Below are 16,973 nucleotides of genomic sequence, written 5' to 3' on the forward strand. Positions count from 1 at the left end.
TAAAACCCCATCTCTAAAAAAAATATAAAAATTAGCTAGGTGTGGTGGTGCATGCCTATAATCCCAATTACTCAAGAGGCTGAGGCAGAAGAATTGCTTGAACTTGGGAGGCAAAGGTTGCTATGAACCAAGATTACGCCATTGCACTCCAGCCTGGGTAATAGAGCAAGACTTCTCTTAAAAAAATGTATATATACAAAAATTAGCCTGTAGTCCCAGCGAACCCAGGAGGCAGAGGCTCCAGTGAGCCAAGAGCAGTGAGCCCAGATCACACCACTGCATTCCAGAAAAAGAAAGAAAGAAAGAAAGAAAGAAAGAAAGAAGAGAAGAGAAGAGAAGAGAAGAGAAGAGAAGAGAAGAGAAGAGAAGAGAAGGAAGGAAGGAAGGAAGGAAGAAAGAGAGAGAGAGAAAGAAAGAGAGAGAAAGAGGAAGGAAGGAAGGAAGGAAGGAAGGAAGGAAGGAAGGAAGGAAGGAAGGAAGGAAGGAAGGAAGGAAGGGGAAGAAAGGAAGAAAAAAAGGAAGGAAGGAAGGAAGAACAGGATAAATGCCAAAAAAAAAAAAAAAAGTTACACCAAGGCATATTACACTCAAAATACTGAAAATCAATGATTAAAAGAAAATATTAGAAAAAACCAGAGAAATACTGAAACTACCTTGCATATATAGAACAAAGATAAGAAGTACTACTGACTTCACTCTTCACATCAGAAAGCAAGCAAGCCAAAATATAATGAAATTTAAATGTTAAAGTTCTGAAAGTAAAAACTCTGTCAAGTTTGAATTCTGTATCTAGGAAAACTTCTTTCAAAAAATGAAAGCGCAGCCAGGCTTAGTGGCTCATGCCTATAATCTCAGAATTTTGGGAGGCCAAGATGGGAGGATTGCTGAGTCCAGGAGTTCAAGACCAGCATGGGGAAGATAGTAAGACTTTGTCTCTACAAAAAAATTAAAAGAGAAAATTAGCCAAGCATGATGGCATGTATCTGTCATCTCAGCTACTCAGGAGGCTGAGGTGGAAGGATTGCTTGAGTCTGGGAGGTCAAGTCTGCAGTGTGCTAGGATTGTGCCACTACACGCCAGCCTGGGTGACAAAGCAAGACTCTGTGTCGGGAAAAAAAAAGAACAAAAGTGAAATAAAGACATTTTGAGGTAAACGAAAGATGAAGAGAATTTGTTGCTAGCATACCTGAATTATAATAAATGTTAAAGAAAGTTCTTCAGATTGAGTGAAAATGATTCTAGATAGAAACTCAAATTCATACAAAAGGAACAAATAACACCAGAAAATGTTAATATATGAATTAATATAAATTTTTTTCTTCTTTTGAAAATGTGTATAATTAACCATTTAGAGCAAAAGTGTAACAAAAATGGAAACGTTTATAACAAATGAAGCAGTAAAACATATGTTAATGATATTGTAAGGGAATGGGGAATGAATATATACTGTTACAAGGTTTTTAACACCATACATTAAGTGGTATAACTGTATTTGAAGATAGAATATGGTAAGTTAAAAATATACATTAGGGCCAGGTGCGGTGGCTCACACCTGTAATCCCAGGACTTAGGGAGGCCAAGGCGGGTGGATCACAAGGTCAGGAGTTTGAGACTAGCCTGGCCAATATGGTAAAACCCCATCTCTATTAAAAATATAAAAATTCCGGTGTGGTGGCAGGCACCTGTAGTCCCAGCTACTCGGGAGGCTGAGGCAGGAGAATCGCTTGAAAGGAGAATCTATCTTTCACACTTGGTTTTCAATTGCCTGTTTCTCACTCTTGCCTGTTGATTCTATTTCTATGTAGAGTCTCAGTGGCATTCAACAATAGCCATCTAGGCCAGGCACGGTGGCTCACACCTATAATCCCAGCACTTTGGGAAGCTGAGGCGGGTGTATCATCTGAGGTCAGGAGTTTGAGACTAGCCTGGCCAACATGGTGAAACCTCATCTCTACTAAAAAATAAAAAAATAAAAAAAAAATTAGCTGGGTATGTCAGGCACCTGTAATCCCAGCTACTCAAGAGACTGAGGCAGGAAAATAGCTTGAACCCAGGAGGTGGAAGCTGAAGTGACCCAAGATCGTGCTACTGCACTCTAGCATGGGCAACGGAGTGAGACTCTGTCTCAAAAAAAAAAAAAAGCCATCTGATACATTACCCTCTACCTACCCTTTTCTCCATATATCTTAAATGTCTGATACCTTTGGTCCTGTATCAGATCAGAATGGTCAGGCTTTTTTTATATCCTTGCCTCATTAAGTAACCAGATGTGGATCTTTCAAAGGGCATGATATCAAATAAGGTAGCTCTCCAAAAGTGAAGCACAAATAAAAAGCTATCAGCTGGAGGCTACCTGCTGACTCTCCCTGCAGCTGGGTGACAAGTCCTTCCTTAAGGAGGATCCAGACAGAGAATTTCCGTGTCTACCACAGACATACATTGTTTCTGTAGGATTCCCACCAAAAATGCAAAACCAGAAAATAATCACATGGAAACATTAAAGTAACCCAAACTGATATTTTTCATAACAAATGGCCCCATACCCTTCAAAAATGTCAATGTCAAAAAGATCAAGGCTGAGGATATTTTCCAGATTAACAGAGATGAAAGAGACATGACAACTAAATGCAATGTAGAATTCTGAATTATATCCTGGACTAGAGGAAAAAATAGCCATAAGGGACATTATTTGGACAACTAATGACATTTGAATATGGACAGTAAATTAGATAGTACATCAATACTAAATTTATTAATTTTGATCATTTTAATTTTATTTTATGATTAAGTTTTAAAATTGAAGCAGTGTAGAACATTAAAAATATTGATTATATGTGTTGAAATGATAGTATCTTGACATGTGGTTTAAAGTATATTATGGTCAATGTTATCTGTTTCTTTTTACTTTTTTAAGGTAACTACTAGAAAAAATTACATATGTAGCTTACATTCTATTTCTATTGGATAGCACTGCTTCATACCGTTAATTTTTCATAATATATAATCAAGATTATTTCTAGCACTACCCCCATCCCGTGTTTTTCTTTTGCACTTTGAGATTGCTCTATTGGTGTGTGAGCCAGTTCTGTGGAAGGCCTGGGCTTTTAAACTGTGGCAAGAGATAAGCAGTTAAGACTATGAAGTCACCTTTGTGTAGCCATCCTGAGGGAGCTCCTATACCACCAGACTCCTGGTGGAGTTACTAGGGGAGAAAGGTGCAGATGTGTATTTGGGTAGGATTATTTCTGAGTCTTGGAACAAGGGAAAAGAGCTGCCAGCAGGAGGGGCTGGAGGGGCTGGGGCTGGGATGGAAGCAGGGATAGCTCAACACTGCATTTGCATCAGTGGTTTTCTCACCGTGGCATCATTTCTTTGTCTCTCACACTGCATGTCTAGAGCTGTCCTTAACACATAGGTGTCATATTTATAATACGTTATTTTTCTTTCAGGTTAGCACCATCTTTGAAGCAAGATTTCTTAAAAACAGAAAGAAAAGTTTCTTATCTGTATCTTGGAAATTCTGAAATATTTCCACCATCGTATAAATGGTTCAACATTGTGTTTTAATTAATGCTTCACATATTCAACAAACGTTGTGCATCCTCTCTGTGCTGGGCAGTGACAATGGTGAACATGGTATTGTCCCTCCTTTAAGGCACTCACAGGATGGGGAGAGAAACATGTATAAAGACAATGACAACTGCTATGGTCTGAATGTGTCCTCCAAAATTCACATGTTCAAACTCAATTGCCAATGTAATACCATGAAGAGGAGGGCCTTTAGGAGATAACCAAATCATGAAGGATCTCACAAAAGGGATTCAGGGGGTGGGTTTGTGCTCCTCTGCTTTTCCACCATGTGAGACACAGCATTTTCCCCTCTAGACGATGCAGCAACAAGGTGCCATCCTGGAAGCCAAGATCAGGCCCTCCCCAGTTCCCAAACCTGTTGGTGCCTTGATATTGGACTTCCCAGTTTCCAGAACTGGGAGAACTAAGTTTCTGTTGTTATAAATTACCCAGTCTGAGATATTTTGCTATAGCTGTACAAATAGACTAAGACAGCAGCCAAATGAGACAAATGACAATAAAACCTGATCAAGTTGCTCTGGGAGGACTTCAAGGGGAGGGAGAGAGAAACATGGAACACTTTTTACAAAAAGAGGTGATATTTGAGAATGAGAGGAAAAATATTCACTTATCAGGCAGACTGTGGCAGGTCCTTGAAAAGAGAATCCATAGTTGTAAGGCATAGGCACATGGAACTATTTAGGGAACGGCAAGTGGTCTGCTATTGCTAGGTGTCTAGATAGGAAATGAAGCCAAAAGAAAGGCCAGGCTCCAAAGAGCTGATATGCCAAGCTGCTACATTTGACTTTCATCCTCCATGCAATGGGAAGACACCAGTTGATTTTCAGCAGAGTAATTAGAAGACTGGATTGGTATTTCTAAAATAAGCATATTCTATAATTGTTTTAAAAATTAACTATAAAACAACTATAAGATAGCTGTAAGAAAATAAAGATGGATTTGGCTTTGGGATAAAAAAGGGTTTCTTCACGTTTAAACAATGAAAAAAACACAAATAAAAAGATGGTAGACCAGATTGAAAAGTATAAAATATGTGTACATAAAAAAAGAACAAAATTAAAATTGTAACAACAACTTTGAGAGAAATATATGCCATATAGGACAACGAATGCCCACATATAATAAGAAAATGAGGAACACTCCCATTGCAAATAGGCAATAAGCCTGAGAAAACAATTTGCTAAAGAACTGTAAATGGCCAACAAACATTTAAATGATAATTAAGGGAGAAAATGAAATACCCTGCCTTTCTACTATTAATAGAAGTTGTATTTCATTTCAGAGTAAGCAAGTAGTTCCAACTGAGAAGGAAAATCTCTACTTAAAAGAACAACAGGAAATAAATATAAGAGAAGGAATGATAGAATTAGAAAATCATCATTTTCAACCCCAAATGCAAACAGTGATTTAGACAGAAATTAGGTATTGGTGGTAAAGTCATTAGGTGAATAGTAGCGCCAATTCTTATAGTGCCAAAGCATATCACACAAATTACTGTCCAATTCAAAAGAGAAAACCCACCTGCATGAAGGATGCAGGTTGCCACTGCTGTAATTCAGGAGTCAATCTTAGCGGCCCTCATTATTGACTAACAAGATATCATGGGTCAGTCTCCTGACATGACCCAATAACAAGTATACCACATCACCTATTGTGTGAAGTAGAAAAATTCCTCTTCAAAGCTTCCTTTCTTGTTAAGGAATAAATCATAAGTGTTAGAAATAATAGTTTGTTTTAAATATTTTCTTCAAAGCCTTCTTGCATTTTGCAAACAACTCTTTGTTAAGCCCTTCCTATGTGGCTGTTAGCCATGTTCACAGGCACATAGTACATTCTATGTCCTTGTACTTTAACCAAGATATTTATGCTATTATTTTTCTAGGTCCTTTCAGAAGCAACTTCCTGTCCCTTCCTTATTTAGGCATCCTCTTTTCCTTTTGTCATCCATTGCCTTTACCTTTTGAAGAAAGTTTTAAGTTAGCCAATCAGGGTCAGTTTTAGATTGTGAGGTCTGGCTCCAACCAATGGAAATCAGACGTAGCAGTAAGGATGACCCCAAATGTGTAAAGGATAAATAATTTGTCTGCTTTTCCTTTGTTCATTGTACTTTCCTGGCAAGACTGCTGGCAAAGGTACCCTTTCTGCAGGCAGTAAACGTTGCCTTGCTGAGAGATCCTCTGTCCCAGTGCTGACTTTTATTTTCTTCTTTTTTTTTTTTTGAGACCGAGTTTCGCTGTTGTTACCCAGACTGGAGTGCAATGGCAAGATCTTGGCTCACAGCAACGTCCGCCTTCTGGATTCAAGCAATTCTCCTGCCTCAGCCTCTCGAGGAGCTGGGACTATAGGCGTGCACCACCATGCCCAGCTAATTTTTGTATTTTTAGTAGAGACGGGGGTTTCACCATGTTGACCAGGATGGTCTCGATCTCTTGACCTCGTGATCCACCTGTCTCGGCCTCCCAAAGTGCTGGGATTATAGGCGTGAGCCACCGCGCCCAGCCCAGTGCTGACTTTTCTTTGTGGCACTGAAAATTTACATAAAACACCTAGGATATATTTTTCCCAAAAATATTTAACTTGAATCTATCACATTTTCACAGCTAGCTGCCCGTTTATAAACATTACAGGGAACAGAGGACAAAGTTGAACAGTATTATAAGCAAGCAACCAGAAAAATCCTGAAAAATAAAACATTGTGCAGGCATCTTCAATAAGTCAGTGTATGGAGAAAAAAAGAAAGAAAATAAACCATAGATGAAAAGAATCTCAAGAGACATAACAACCAGGTGCAATGCATGATCTTGGGTTGGCTTTTGTTTTGAACTAACCAGAAAAGACATTTTTGAGACAACTGATGCAATTTAACTATGAAATAGATATTAGGTAATATTAAGAAATTAGTATTATTTTTGTTAACTATGATAATGCTTTTTGACTATGGAAGTAAATGTTCTTTTTAAAACTGCAAATGAATAAAATATATTTAAATTTTTTTACTACACAAACAATCAAATAAATATGTTTTAAAACTTTTCATCTTTACCTATGAAATAGGCCAAAGTTTCCTTTCATTCTTTATCAAATTAAAAATAAAACCATTATTCAGAGTAGGATGGCCAAAGCTTCATTTAGTCTGATCCTTTTCTGGTACACGTACAAATTAATTCAGCCCTTCTAGGAGCTAATTTAACAATGCATATTGAGAGACTTTAAAATATTCATGGCAGGCTGGCACAGTGGCTCACATCTGTAATCCCACCAATGTGGGAGGCCAAGGTAGGAAGGTTGCTTGAGCCCAGGAATTCAAGGTTGCAGTGAGATATGACCACACCACTGCATTCCAGCCTGGGTGACAGAGTGAGACCCTGTCTGTAAATGTATATATATATATATTCATGGCCATTGTACACTTCTCCTTCTTTTCTTTTCTTTTCTCTTTTCTCTTTGCTTTTGAGACAGAGTCTCGCTTTGTTGCCCAGACTGGAGTGCAGTGGTGGGATCTTGGCTACTGCAACCTCCACCTCCTGGGTTCAAGTGATTCTCATGCCTCACCCTCCCAAGGAGCTTGGATTACAGATGTGGGCCGCACATTTGGCTAATTTTTTGTATTTTTAGTCGACACAGGGCTTCGCCATGTTGGCCAGGCTAGTCTCGAACTCCTGCACTTCTTTTCTATAAATTATCCTGATGAAATAATCAGAGATACAATGAAGTATCTATGTACATATATACATACATACATAGTTTATAATAGCAAAAAGTTAGAAACCATCAAAATGTTCAATATTAAATAATTGATAGGACATCATAACGTGGTATATTTTATAAGTACAAAAATTGCCAAAAAGTGGTTAAAAACAGGAAAATGTGCATACTAAAATGCTAAGTGAAAAATCAGTATGTAATGCTATAGATATTTAATCTTTTCAAATATGTGGAAAAAAGACTGAAAGGCAATATGGCAAAATATATGTACAATTTATCTCAGAGTGAGATTAGTCTTTATTTTTTTTTTAACTTTTCTATATTTTACACCTTTTCAATAATAAAAAGATATTCTTGACTGGGTGCGGTGGCTCACGCCTATGATTCCAACATTTTGGGAGGCCGATGAGGGCAGATTACCTGAAATCAGGAGTTTGAGACCAGCCTGGCCAACATGGCAAAACCCTGTCTCTACTAAAAATACAAAAATTAGCCAGGCTTGGTGGTGGGTGCCTGTAATCCCAGCTATTCAGGAAGATGAGGCAGCGAGAATTACTTGAACCTGGGAAGCAGAGGTTGCAGTGAGCAGAGCACTCCAGCCTGGGTGACAGAGCGAGACTCTGTCTCAAAAAAAGAAAAAAAGGATATTCTTTTATTGTTTTTTTTTTTTTTTTTTTTTTTTGAGACGGAGTTTCGCTCTTGTTACCCAGGCTGGAGTGCAATGGCGCTATCTCGGCTCACCGCAACCTCCGCCCCCTGGGTTCAGGCAATTCTCCTGCCTCAGCCTCCTGAGTAGCTGGGATTACAGACATGCGCCACCATGCCCAGCTAATTTTTTGTATCTTTAGTAGAGACGGGGTTTCACCATGTTGACCAGGATGGTCTCGATAATCTTGACCTCGTGGTCCACCTGCCTCGGCCTCCCAAAGTGCTGGGATTACAGGCTTGAGCCACCGCGCCCGGCCTTATCCTTATAATTAGAAGGAAACGTTGTTCGTAGAAAAACACCTCCCAAAACAAGAAATCCAGAAGGTGGCATCAGGTTCACCTGATGCAGTGTGGGGCATGGGCTGAGGATGAGAGTTGCATAATCCTGTTTATATAAAATTATGTACTGTCTTAAATGATTTTAACAACAAAAATCACTTATACTTCCTATAAAAATTAGAATGTGGAAGTATATAAAGTAAAAAATGAAAAGTCACCCCTTAACTTTTCTGCCATCTTTCTCTTACTCATTTAGGGAATATTTTTTCATACATGGATTTTTCAAAAAATGAGATCATATTCTATGTATTATTCTATAACTTGTTTTTAATGACTTAAAATTTTACAGAGGTGTTTACCTCATTCTTTTTAATAATGGCAGGTGGTAATGAGGATGTACCATAAATTATTGAATCATTTTCTATTAGCAGATGTTAGGTGTCCTTTTCATGCCACTGCAAACAGCACTGTCACCAGCACCATCATATATGCATCCTTACATAATGTGTTTGAGTAGAACAGATTTTTTGGAGTAAGATTTCTTGGTCAAAGGGCATGCAGGTTTAAAAATTTTACAACTGCTACCAGATTTTTCCCCAAAATCCTATATTATACTAACTTGTACTGTCACCAATAATGTGCTTGTTTCCTCACACCCCCACCAAAACTAGGTTTGTATTATCAGACTGTTTTTCATTTTTATCATTATTTTTTTTTTTGAGACCCAGTCTCGCTCTGTTGCACAGGCTGAAGTGCAGTGATGTGATTGTGGCTCACTGCAACCTCCACCTCCTAGGTCAAGCGATTCTCCTGCGTCAGCCTCCCAAGTAGCTGGGATTACAGGCACCAGCCACCATGTCTGGCTAATTTTGGCATTTTTAGTAGAGACAGGGGTTTTACCATGTTGGCCAGGCTGGTCTTGAACTCCTGACCTCAAGTGATCTATCCACCATGCCCAGCCTTGCTTGTAATTTTTATGTTACTAATGAGATTGGTATTTTTTATTTGTTTCTTGGCCAAATGTGTGGAATCTTTAGTAAATTACCTGTTAATCTGTCCCTTTGCCTAAAGAATATATGAATACTATTATTAATTTGATAGAATCTTAGATTTAAAGTGACTCCCTAAAATATTACAAATTCTGCTAACTAAGGATAAAATGTTTCAGTCTTCACCTGAAACAAGGATTCTCATTTCTTAGACTCTCATTTTGAATGTTTGCTTCTTTGGATCCAAAAGTCCAAAAAAACTTGTTGATGTTCTCCTCTTTTTAAAAAGTAGAATTTGATGTTCTACTTTGGAGATAGTTATATTATCATAATTTTCCAGGTGGGGAATGAGAGCACGAAGCATTGTACTTATTTAGAGTCACAGAATGATTCACTGGCAGACATGCATCCAAAATCCATTGCTCCATCTTATTTTTCAATTATGTGCCCCACACTTTCCTCCATCAATTCACTCCTCATCACAGTTTCATTTACTGAAATAAAAAGCCAGTTAGTATTCATGGGTTTTATTCAAACACATAAATATGTAAGTTCATGAAAGAGTGAAATGATTGCACCTAAGCTATAACTTATTTCTTGTTCATGTTTACAAATAAGGTTTTAATTAGTGTATACTTCTTGGCCATAGGAAAAATGACTTGGGAATAATTTTCCTCCAACCAAAATTTAGTAAGAAATATGTTTTAGTACAGTGCTGTTGGCACAGAGAGAGAAACCTCAATGTGACATTGTTGCTGCAGTTTAAGAAAAAAGCATAAGGTAAGCTGCAAGGAAAGGACTTTAAACTTTTATTACGGCACAGGGTTTTAAGTGGGGGATGTTCTCCAGATCCAAAATATGGTTTCCCTAACTGCTATAAATATATCAGTCACTTCTTCACTGCCTCCATACAGCAGTGACCTTGTAGGATAGATGGAGTGGAGAGAAAAGGCTATTTCTCAGAAATAAGGAGTTGGCTGTGTGGTACAGCAATACCTTCTTTCGCTGTTTTCTGGGGATTGTGAGATGTTCTTAATACTGACAAAAATGATTTTAAAATAACTGCTCCTGTTTGTTTATTATGTGCTAATTACCTTGTGCTTTTTCCTAGCACAAGGTAATTAGCACATAATAAACAAATACCTATGTGTATTTTCCTAGCAACCTTATGTTTTCAGTATTATTATTTTTATTTTACAAAAATATTGGGTAATTTCTCACAACTAGGAAATGTAAGAGCCAAGATTCCCACCCAGACCTGCTGGCTCACTTGCAGGCTCTGTTCTCCAGGATGCTTTGCTGCCACCTTTGGGGGTCTGGGATGGTAAAGGCCGAGTGTCCCCTCAGGGCACCTCATATGTCTTAGAGATCCAGTCCAGGCCAAGTCTGTCTCCTGGCTTTGCAAGTTCAGAAAGCCAATGTTCTGAGTTGGTCCATCCAGGAATGGGGTAAAGCACTGGGCTAGGGGCACCCTCTGAGGGATCTAGCTGGCTGCTGGGGAAAATATGCGAAGTTATATTTCAGAAAACTTCCCAGAACTGTGGAGGTGTGAAGAGCCACAGCCCAGGGAAGCCAGAGAGGTGGCAAGATGGGAAATACAAAGAGCAGGCCACAGCAGATATCGGTCCATTCCAATTCCAGCCATCACAGCAGTAGGCTGGAAGTCACACCGTGGAGAGGTCAGGCTTCCCCAGAGGTCAGTCAAATGGCAACCTGGAGTCTCAAGAAACTATAGCAGCAGAAAGGCCTCTGGGAGCCTAGCCTCCTCTCACTGAGGGAGACCAGCCTGTGCACATCTGGAGGATTGCTGGGAGATCAGGGCAGACTTTGGGCTGGGGATGCAGGAGCACAGGGCAGGCACCACTCTTAGAGGTACATTGACTGACCCAGCCAAGCAACCCTCCTAGTAACAAAGCTGCAGGTTACTTCACCGCCACAACCAATTAACCCTTTTAGCTTAAGTTTTTGGTTCATATTCCTGGAAGGATCAGTCTATCAATTACATGCCAACTCATTGCCACTTAGCCACAGTGGATTTGAACATGTGACCAAAGGAATCATCCAGCAACCAATTAGATTTTCTCATGAGTTTTACTTAAGAAACATAGAGAACGAGTGAGTCAGATGGCATGGGCATAAAGCTGCAAGGTCATGTGGAGAGCTGGCCAGAGAACCTGTGAAGTGTCACTTGTGACTCAAATTACAAGGGAGTGGACATTTAGAACATAGCAAAGGAAGCCAAAGGGAAATGAATAAAATTATATGTATCTGGAGAGAGAGAGAGAGAGAGAGAGATCTCATTTTATGGTTTCCAATGAGGACAGGCTATTTCCTGTAATTAAGTCTCTGCGAGATTCCTCCCAGTGTTGATAACAACCCCTGTTTTATTTTGGGGTTTTTTCCCTTTTTTTTTTTTTTTTGAGATGGAGTTTCGCTCTTGTTACCCAGGCTGGAGTGCAATGGCACGATCTCGGCTCAGGGCAACCTCTACCTCCTGGGCTCAGGCAATTTTCCTGCCTCAGCCTCCAGAGTAGCTGGGATTACAGGCATGCACCACCATGCCCAGCTAATTTTTTAAAATTATTTTTAATAGAGACGGAGTTTCACCATGTTGACCAGGATGGTCTCGACCTCTTGACCTCGTGATCCACCCGCCTCAGCCTCCCAAAGTGCTGGGATTATAGGCTTGAGCCACCGCACCCGGCCACAACCTCTGTTTTTATTTGCGTTTCTTAGGGTAGATTTCTTTTCTTACCAACAATTTCTGACCCCGAAATTTATAAATTTCTCATTTATGAATAAGAATGCCATTGTATTAATGAACAATGGAATGCTCCTTTCCAAGGAGAATTATGCTCACACACGTGGAAAATGTAATGAGTCATCTGAATGTCATTTTGTAAGCAGAGTTGTCAGAACCCAGGATGTTGGATCAACTCAAAAGTTCGGTTCAGGCTGAGGCAGCAACTGGAAAATACTCTTTTCTGAGGAAGCAGAGAGAAACGAACAATTACTGAATACCTATGAGAGACCCTTAGATGTTGCATATGGGTTATATCATTTAACTTCACAACTCACCAGTCGTGGTGGCTCATAATCCCAGCACTCTGGGAGGCCGAGGAGGGCAGATTGCTTGGGCCCAAGAGTCTGAGACCAGCTTAGGTAAAATGGTGAGATCCTGTCTCTACAAAAGAAATACCAAAAAAAACACAAAAAATTAGCCAGGCATGGTGGTACCAGCTGTGGTACCAGCTACGCAGGAGGTTGAGGTGGGAGGATCACCTGAGGCCAGTAAGTCAAGAATGCAGTGAGCTATGATCACACCATTGCACTCCAGCCTCAGCAGAAGAGTGAGACCCTGTCTCTAAAAACATAATAATTTTTTTTAAACTATCATTTTATTGTAGAAAGAAGTTATAAAACTGCCTGAGGTCACAAAACTAAGCAGCCACACAGCTGGGAATCAAAGTCTTCCTCTTCTCAGGTCTCCTATTGATTAAATGCTAACAGGAACTCACCACAGCCCTTACCCCATTGAGCAGTGATGGTCAATTTTTATATCAATGTAGATGGGCCACTTGGGCAACATAATGAGACCCCTCTCTCTATCAAAAATTAAAAAAAAATAGCCATCTAGCTACTCTGGAGGCTGAGAGGCAGGAAGATCACTTGGGCCCAGGAGTTCAAGGCTGCAGTGAGCTGACTGCACCACTTACTCCGCCCTGGGTGAAAAGCCCGAACTAGTCTCTAAAAAGGAAAACAGTGGGATCTCAAAATCAAAACGACTGAATTCATGGACATAGAGAGTAGAAGGATGGTTACCAGAGGCTGAGAAGGGCAGTGCAGGCCTCAGGAGAATGTGGAGATGATTAATGGGTACCAAAAAAATAGAAAGAATGAAGAAGACCTACTATTTAATAACACAGTGGGGTGACTATAGTCAACAATAACTTAGTTTTACATTTTACAATAAAGAGTATAATTGGATTGTTTGTAACTCAAAAGATAAATGCTCGAGAGGATGGATACCCCATTCTTCATTAGCGCTTATTTCACATTGCATGCCTGTATTGAAACATCTTATGTACCCCATAAATATATAGGACTACTATGTACACACAAAAATTAAAAATAAATAAGCAAAACAAAACAAAAACACAATGGACCATGGTGCCCAGATATTTGGTTAAACATTATGCTAGATATTTCTGTGAGGGTGTTTTTGCTGATATTAACATTTAACATTACTCATCTGCTTGGAGTCAGGCAGATTGCCCTCCATAATGTGGGTGGGCCTCACCCAATCAGTTGAAAGCTAGAGCAAAGTATGGCCTTCTCCATGCAAAAAGAAATTCTGCCGGCAGATGGCCTTCAGACTTGAGCTGCAGCACCCACGCTCTCTGAGTTTCCTAGCCAGGGATCCCCAACCCCCCAGCCACGGACGGTACCAGTCCGGGGCCTGTTAGAAACTGAGCTGCATAGTAGGAGGTGAGCAAGAGCATTCCTGCCTGAGCTCCTGTTAGGTCAGTGGTGGCATCAGATTTTCATAGGAGCATGTGTGCACTGTGCATGTGAAGGATCTAGGTTGCACACTCCTTATGAGAATCACCCCTGCCACTCATCCATGGAAAAATTGTCTTCCATGAAACTGGTTCCTGGTGTCAGAAAGGTTGGGGACCGCTGTACGAGCCCATGCTGCAGATTTTTGATTTGCCAGCCTCTATAACCTCATGAACCAATTCCTTAAAATAAAAATAAATCTCTCTATAAATATACACAAGCTATTTGTTCTGTTTGTGCGGTCAACACTGACTAATACAGGCAGATGAATAACTACTACTGGCACTTCTTTAAAGTCTGTATAAGTTAGGGCCATTTTTTCTGACATCTCAGGCTTATAGAAAAGCACATTTAGAACCCCAAAATAGAATACATCTGTTGCAAAAATTCCCCTCCTTTGTCTATTAAATTTCATTATTTACTTATTTATTTGATGCATTTATTTATTTTTGAAACAGAGTTTTGCTCTTGTTGCCCAGGCTGGAGTGCAATGGCCTGATCTCAGCTCACTAAAATCTCTGCCTCCTGAGTTAAAGCAATTCTTCTTCCTCAGCCTCCCGAATAACTGGGATTACAGGCGAGAGCCACCATGCCTGGCTAATTTTTTGTATTTTAGTAGAGACAGGGTTTCACCATGTTGGCCAGGATGGTCTCGATCTCCTGACTTTGTGATCCACCCGCTTCAGGCTCCCAAAGTGCTGGGATTACAGGCATGAGACACTGCGCCCAGCAGTGTTTTTTTTTTTTTTTTTTTTTTTTTTTGTATTTTTAGTAGAGAAGGGGTTTCCCATGTTGGCCAGGCTAGTCTGGCCTTGGCCTCCCAAAGTGCTGGGATTACAGGTGTGAGCCGCCATGCCCAGACTATTAAATTTCATTAGATTCCATTAGATTCCATTTTAGAGTGACTTTCCTGACCTTGTCTTCAGATTCCAGCTTAGCTCAGTGTTTGGAGTAGTGGGGATATATAAATCAACCAAGATATTATTCATCATACTTTAACATCAGCAATAAGTACTGATTCCAGGCCTGTGTTCTTCAGCACAATCACAAATCTCCATAACCTCCATCCACACGCAAATGGCACTGATACCTGCAAGTGCCAGAGAGGAGATGCTAATTTGAAAACTTTTCTTGGCTGTAATTTGTTTGAAGGTGATGAACTGAATCACAAATCAAGCTATAGGTGCGCTATAATATTATTCATTAGTATACAGAGTTGTTGGAAAGATGTAGGGAGGGAGAGTCAAGGATGAAACCTCAGATTATTCAGTCAATTATGAAAGATGCAGGGTGGGTGAGTCAAGGATGAAACCTCAAATTATTCTCATTTCAGGCAACCAATAATTCTTTTGGAGGGAAGGGGGAAGAGCAAATGGACAATATTTACTAAAATTGCGTTTTGAACTTTGTGCCAATGACAAGGATACTGTTTAGATGATATTAACACTTGTATTGTAATAAAATAAAATTAGGAATAATAACAAAACAATGTAAGTCCCATATATTTAGAAAGGGAAAGGAGCTGCGCATGGTGGCTCATGCGTGTAATCCCAGCACCTTGGGAGGTCAAGGTGGGAGGGTCTTTTATGAGCAGGAGTTCTAGACCAGGCCAAGCAACACAGTGAAACAAAAGAAAGAAAAGAAGAAAGGAAGAAAAAAAGAAAGCAAGAAAGAAAGAAAAAAGGAAGGAAGGAAGGAAGAAAGGAAGCGTACTTACACAAATAATCTGTGAGTTAAAGAAATGAGAACCCTTAAGTTTATACAACAATGAAAGCACTGCATACTAAGACTTAAGTGATGCAAACAGAAGTAGAAAAAATAACTATACATTCTTATGACTGTCTACATTAGGAAAGAAGAGATAGCAAATTAATGAGCAAAGCATTCAAGAAGTTAGAAAAAGTAATAGAATGAATTAAAAAGAATAGAAGGAAGAAAAAATGAAGATGAAATGAGAAATCGCTGAAACTAGAAAACAAACAATGGGATGATTACCAAAACCAAAACAGATTTTTTGAAAGGTAAAAGGACCAAGATCTTTTGGCCCTAACCATAGGAGAAAACAGAGTAAGAGACAGCCAAATGAATAAAGCTAGTTATAAAAAGGGTGATGTAACTATAAACCTAGCAGAGAATTCAAAACCTGTTGGAGGAGTATATAAATGAATATCACGCCAAATTCTGAAAACATAGTTGAAATGGAAAACTTTTGAGAAAAAAAAATTACCAAAACTTTCAGAGAAGTGATAGAAAATTTAGATAGATCAATAACTATGAAAACATTGAATCAGTCATCAAAAATTGACTCCCAAAAAAGACATTAGGCCTAAATTTTTTAAATCTTTTTATTTTGAAATAATTTTAGAGAAAAGTTGCAAAAATAGTACTGAGACTTCCTGTATAATCTTCACTTGGCTTCCTCTACTGCTAACAGCTTACATAACTACAGTATGGTTATCAAAACCTGGAAATTAACATTGGTACTATAATGAAAAGACTAAAAACTTATAGCATTTTATTAGTTTTCTCATGAATGTCCTCCTTCTGTTTTGGTATTCAATCCAGGGTCTCAGACTGCATTTTGCTATACATCTCCTTAGATGCTTCTGATCTGTGACATTTCCTTGGTATTTTCTTGTTTTTCATGACCTTGATACTTCTGAAAAGCACTATTAACTTATTTTGTAAAATGTCCCTCATTCAGGTTTGTCTGGTGTTTTCTTATGATTAGATTGAGCTTATGCATTTTTTGGCAAGAATATTATATTTGGTCATTCTCAATGCATCCTACATGAAGAGGGTACATGATGTGAGATGTCTTATAACTGGTAAGATTGTTTATTACTATTGGAACAAATCTGGCCCTTAAAGCTTGCTCGATGGCTGCAGCATGGGGCATTCATCATGTCCTGTTGCTCTAAGAAGGGAACCTTGACCTTAAGGTTCAAGAGATCCAGGTTTTTGTTTTTTTAACTTTAAGTGCAGAGAGTTCATCATAATCATTTCAAGAGTTCCTCATTTCATAACAAAATTTCATGATCAGTCCATTAAATCCCCTCTCTTGTTTTATATCATTTTTTAAGCCCCATGCCATTCATGTTACTTGAAATGCATAAGTGCACACAATGACATCACATGTTC

The 16,973-nt window shown here is 39.1% G+C and overlaps 1 protein-coding gene across 1 annotated transcript in view; it reads right to left on the reverse strand.

Annotated features, from left to right (window-relative positions):
• Window positions 1-12,048: 12,048 nt before the first annotated feature.
• PDIA5 (protein disulfide isomerase family A member 5) overlaps window positions 12,049-16,973 on the reverse strand; it is a 130,519-nt gene continuing 125,594 nt past the window's right edge. Inside the window, exons 16-17 of the mRNA XM_078351942.1 lie at window positions 12,351-12,456; window positions 12,049-12,256 (exon numbers count right to left, since the gene is read on the reverse strand). Coding sequence (XP_078208068.1) covers window positions 12,364-12,456 — 93 coding nt within the window. The 3' untranslated portion in view covers window positions 12,049-12,256; window positions 12,351-12,363. The remainder of the gene's footprint in view (window positions 12,257-12,350; window positions 12,457-16,973) is intronic.

Source organism: Callithrix jacchus, chromosome 15, assembly GCF_049354715.1.
Source record: "Callithrix jacchus isolate 240 chromosome 15, calJac240_pri, whole genome shotgun sequence".
Taxonomy (NCBI): Eukaryota; Metazoa; Chordata; class Mammalia; order Primates; family Cebidae; genus Callithrix; species Callithrix jacchus.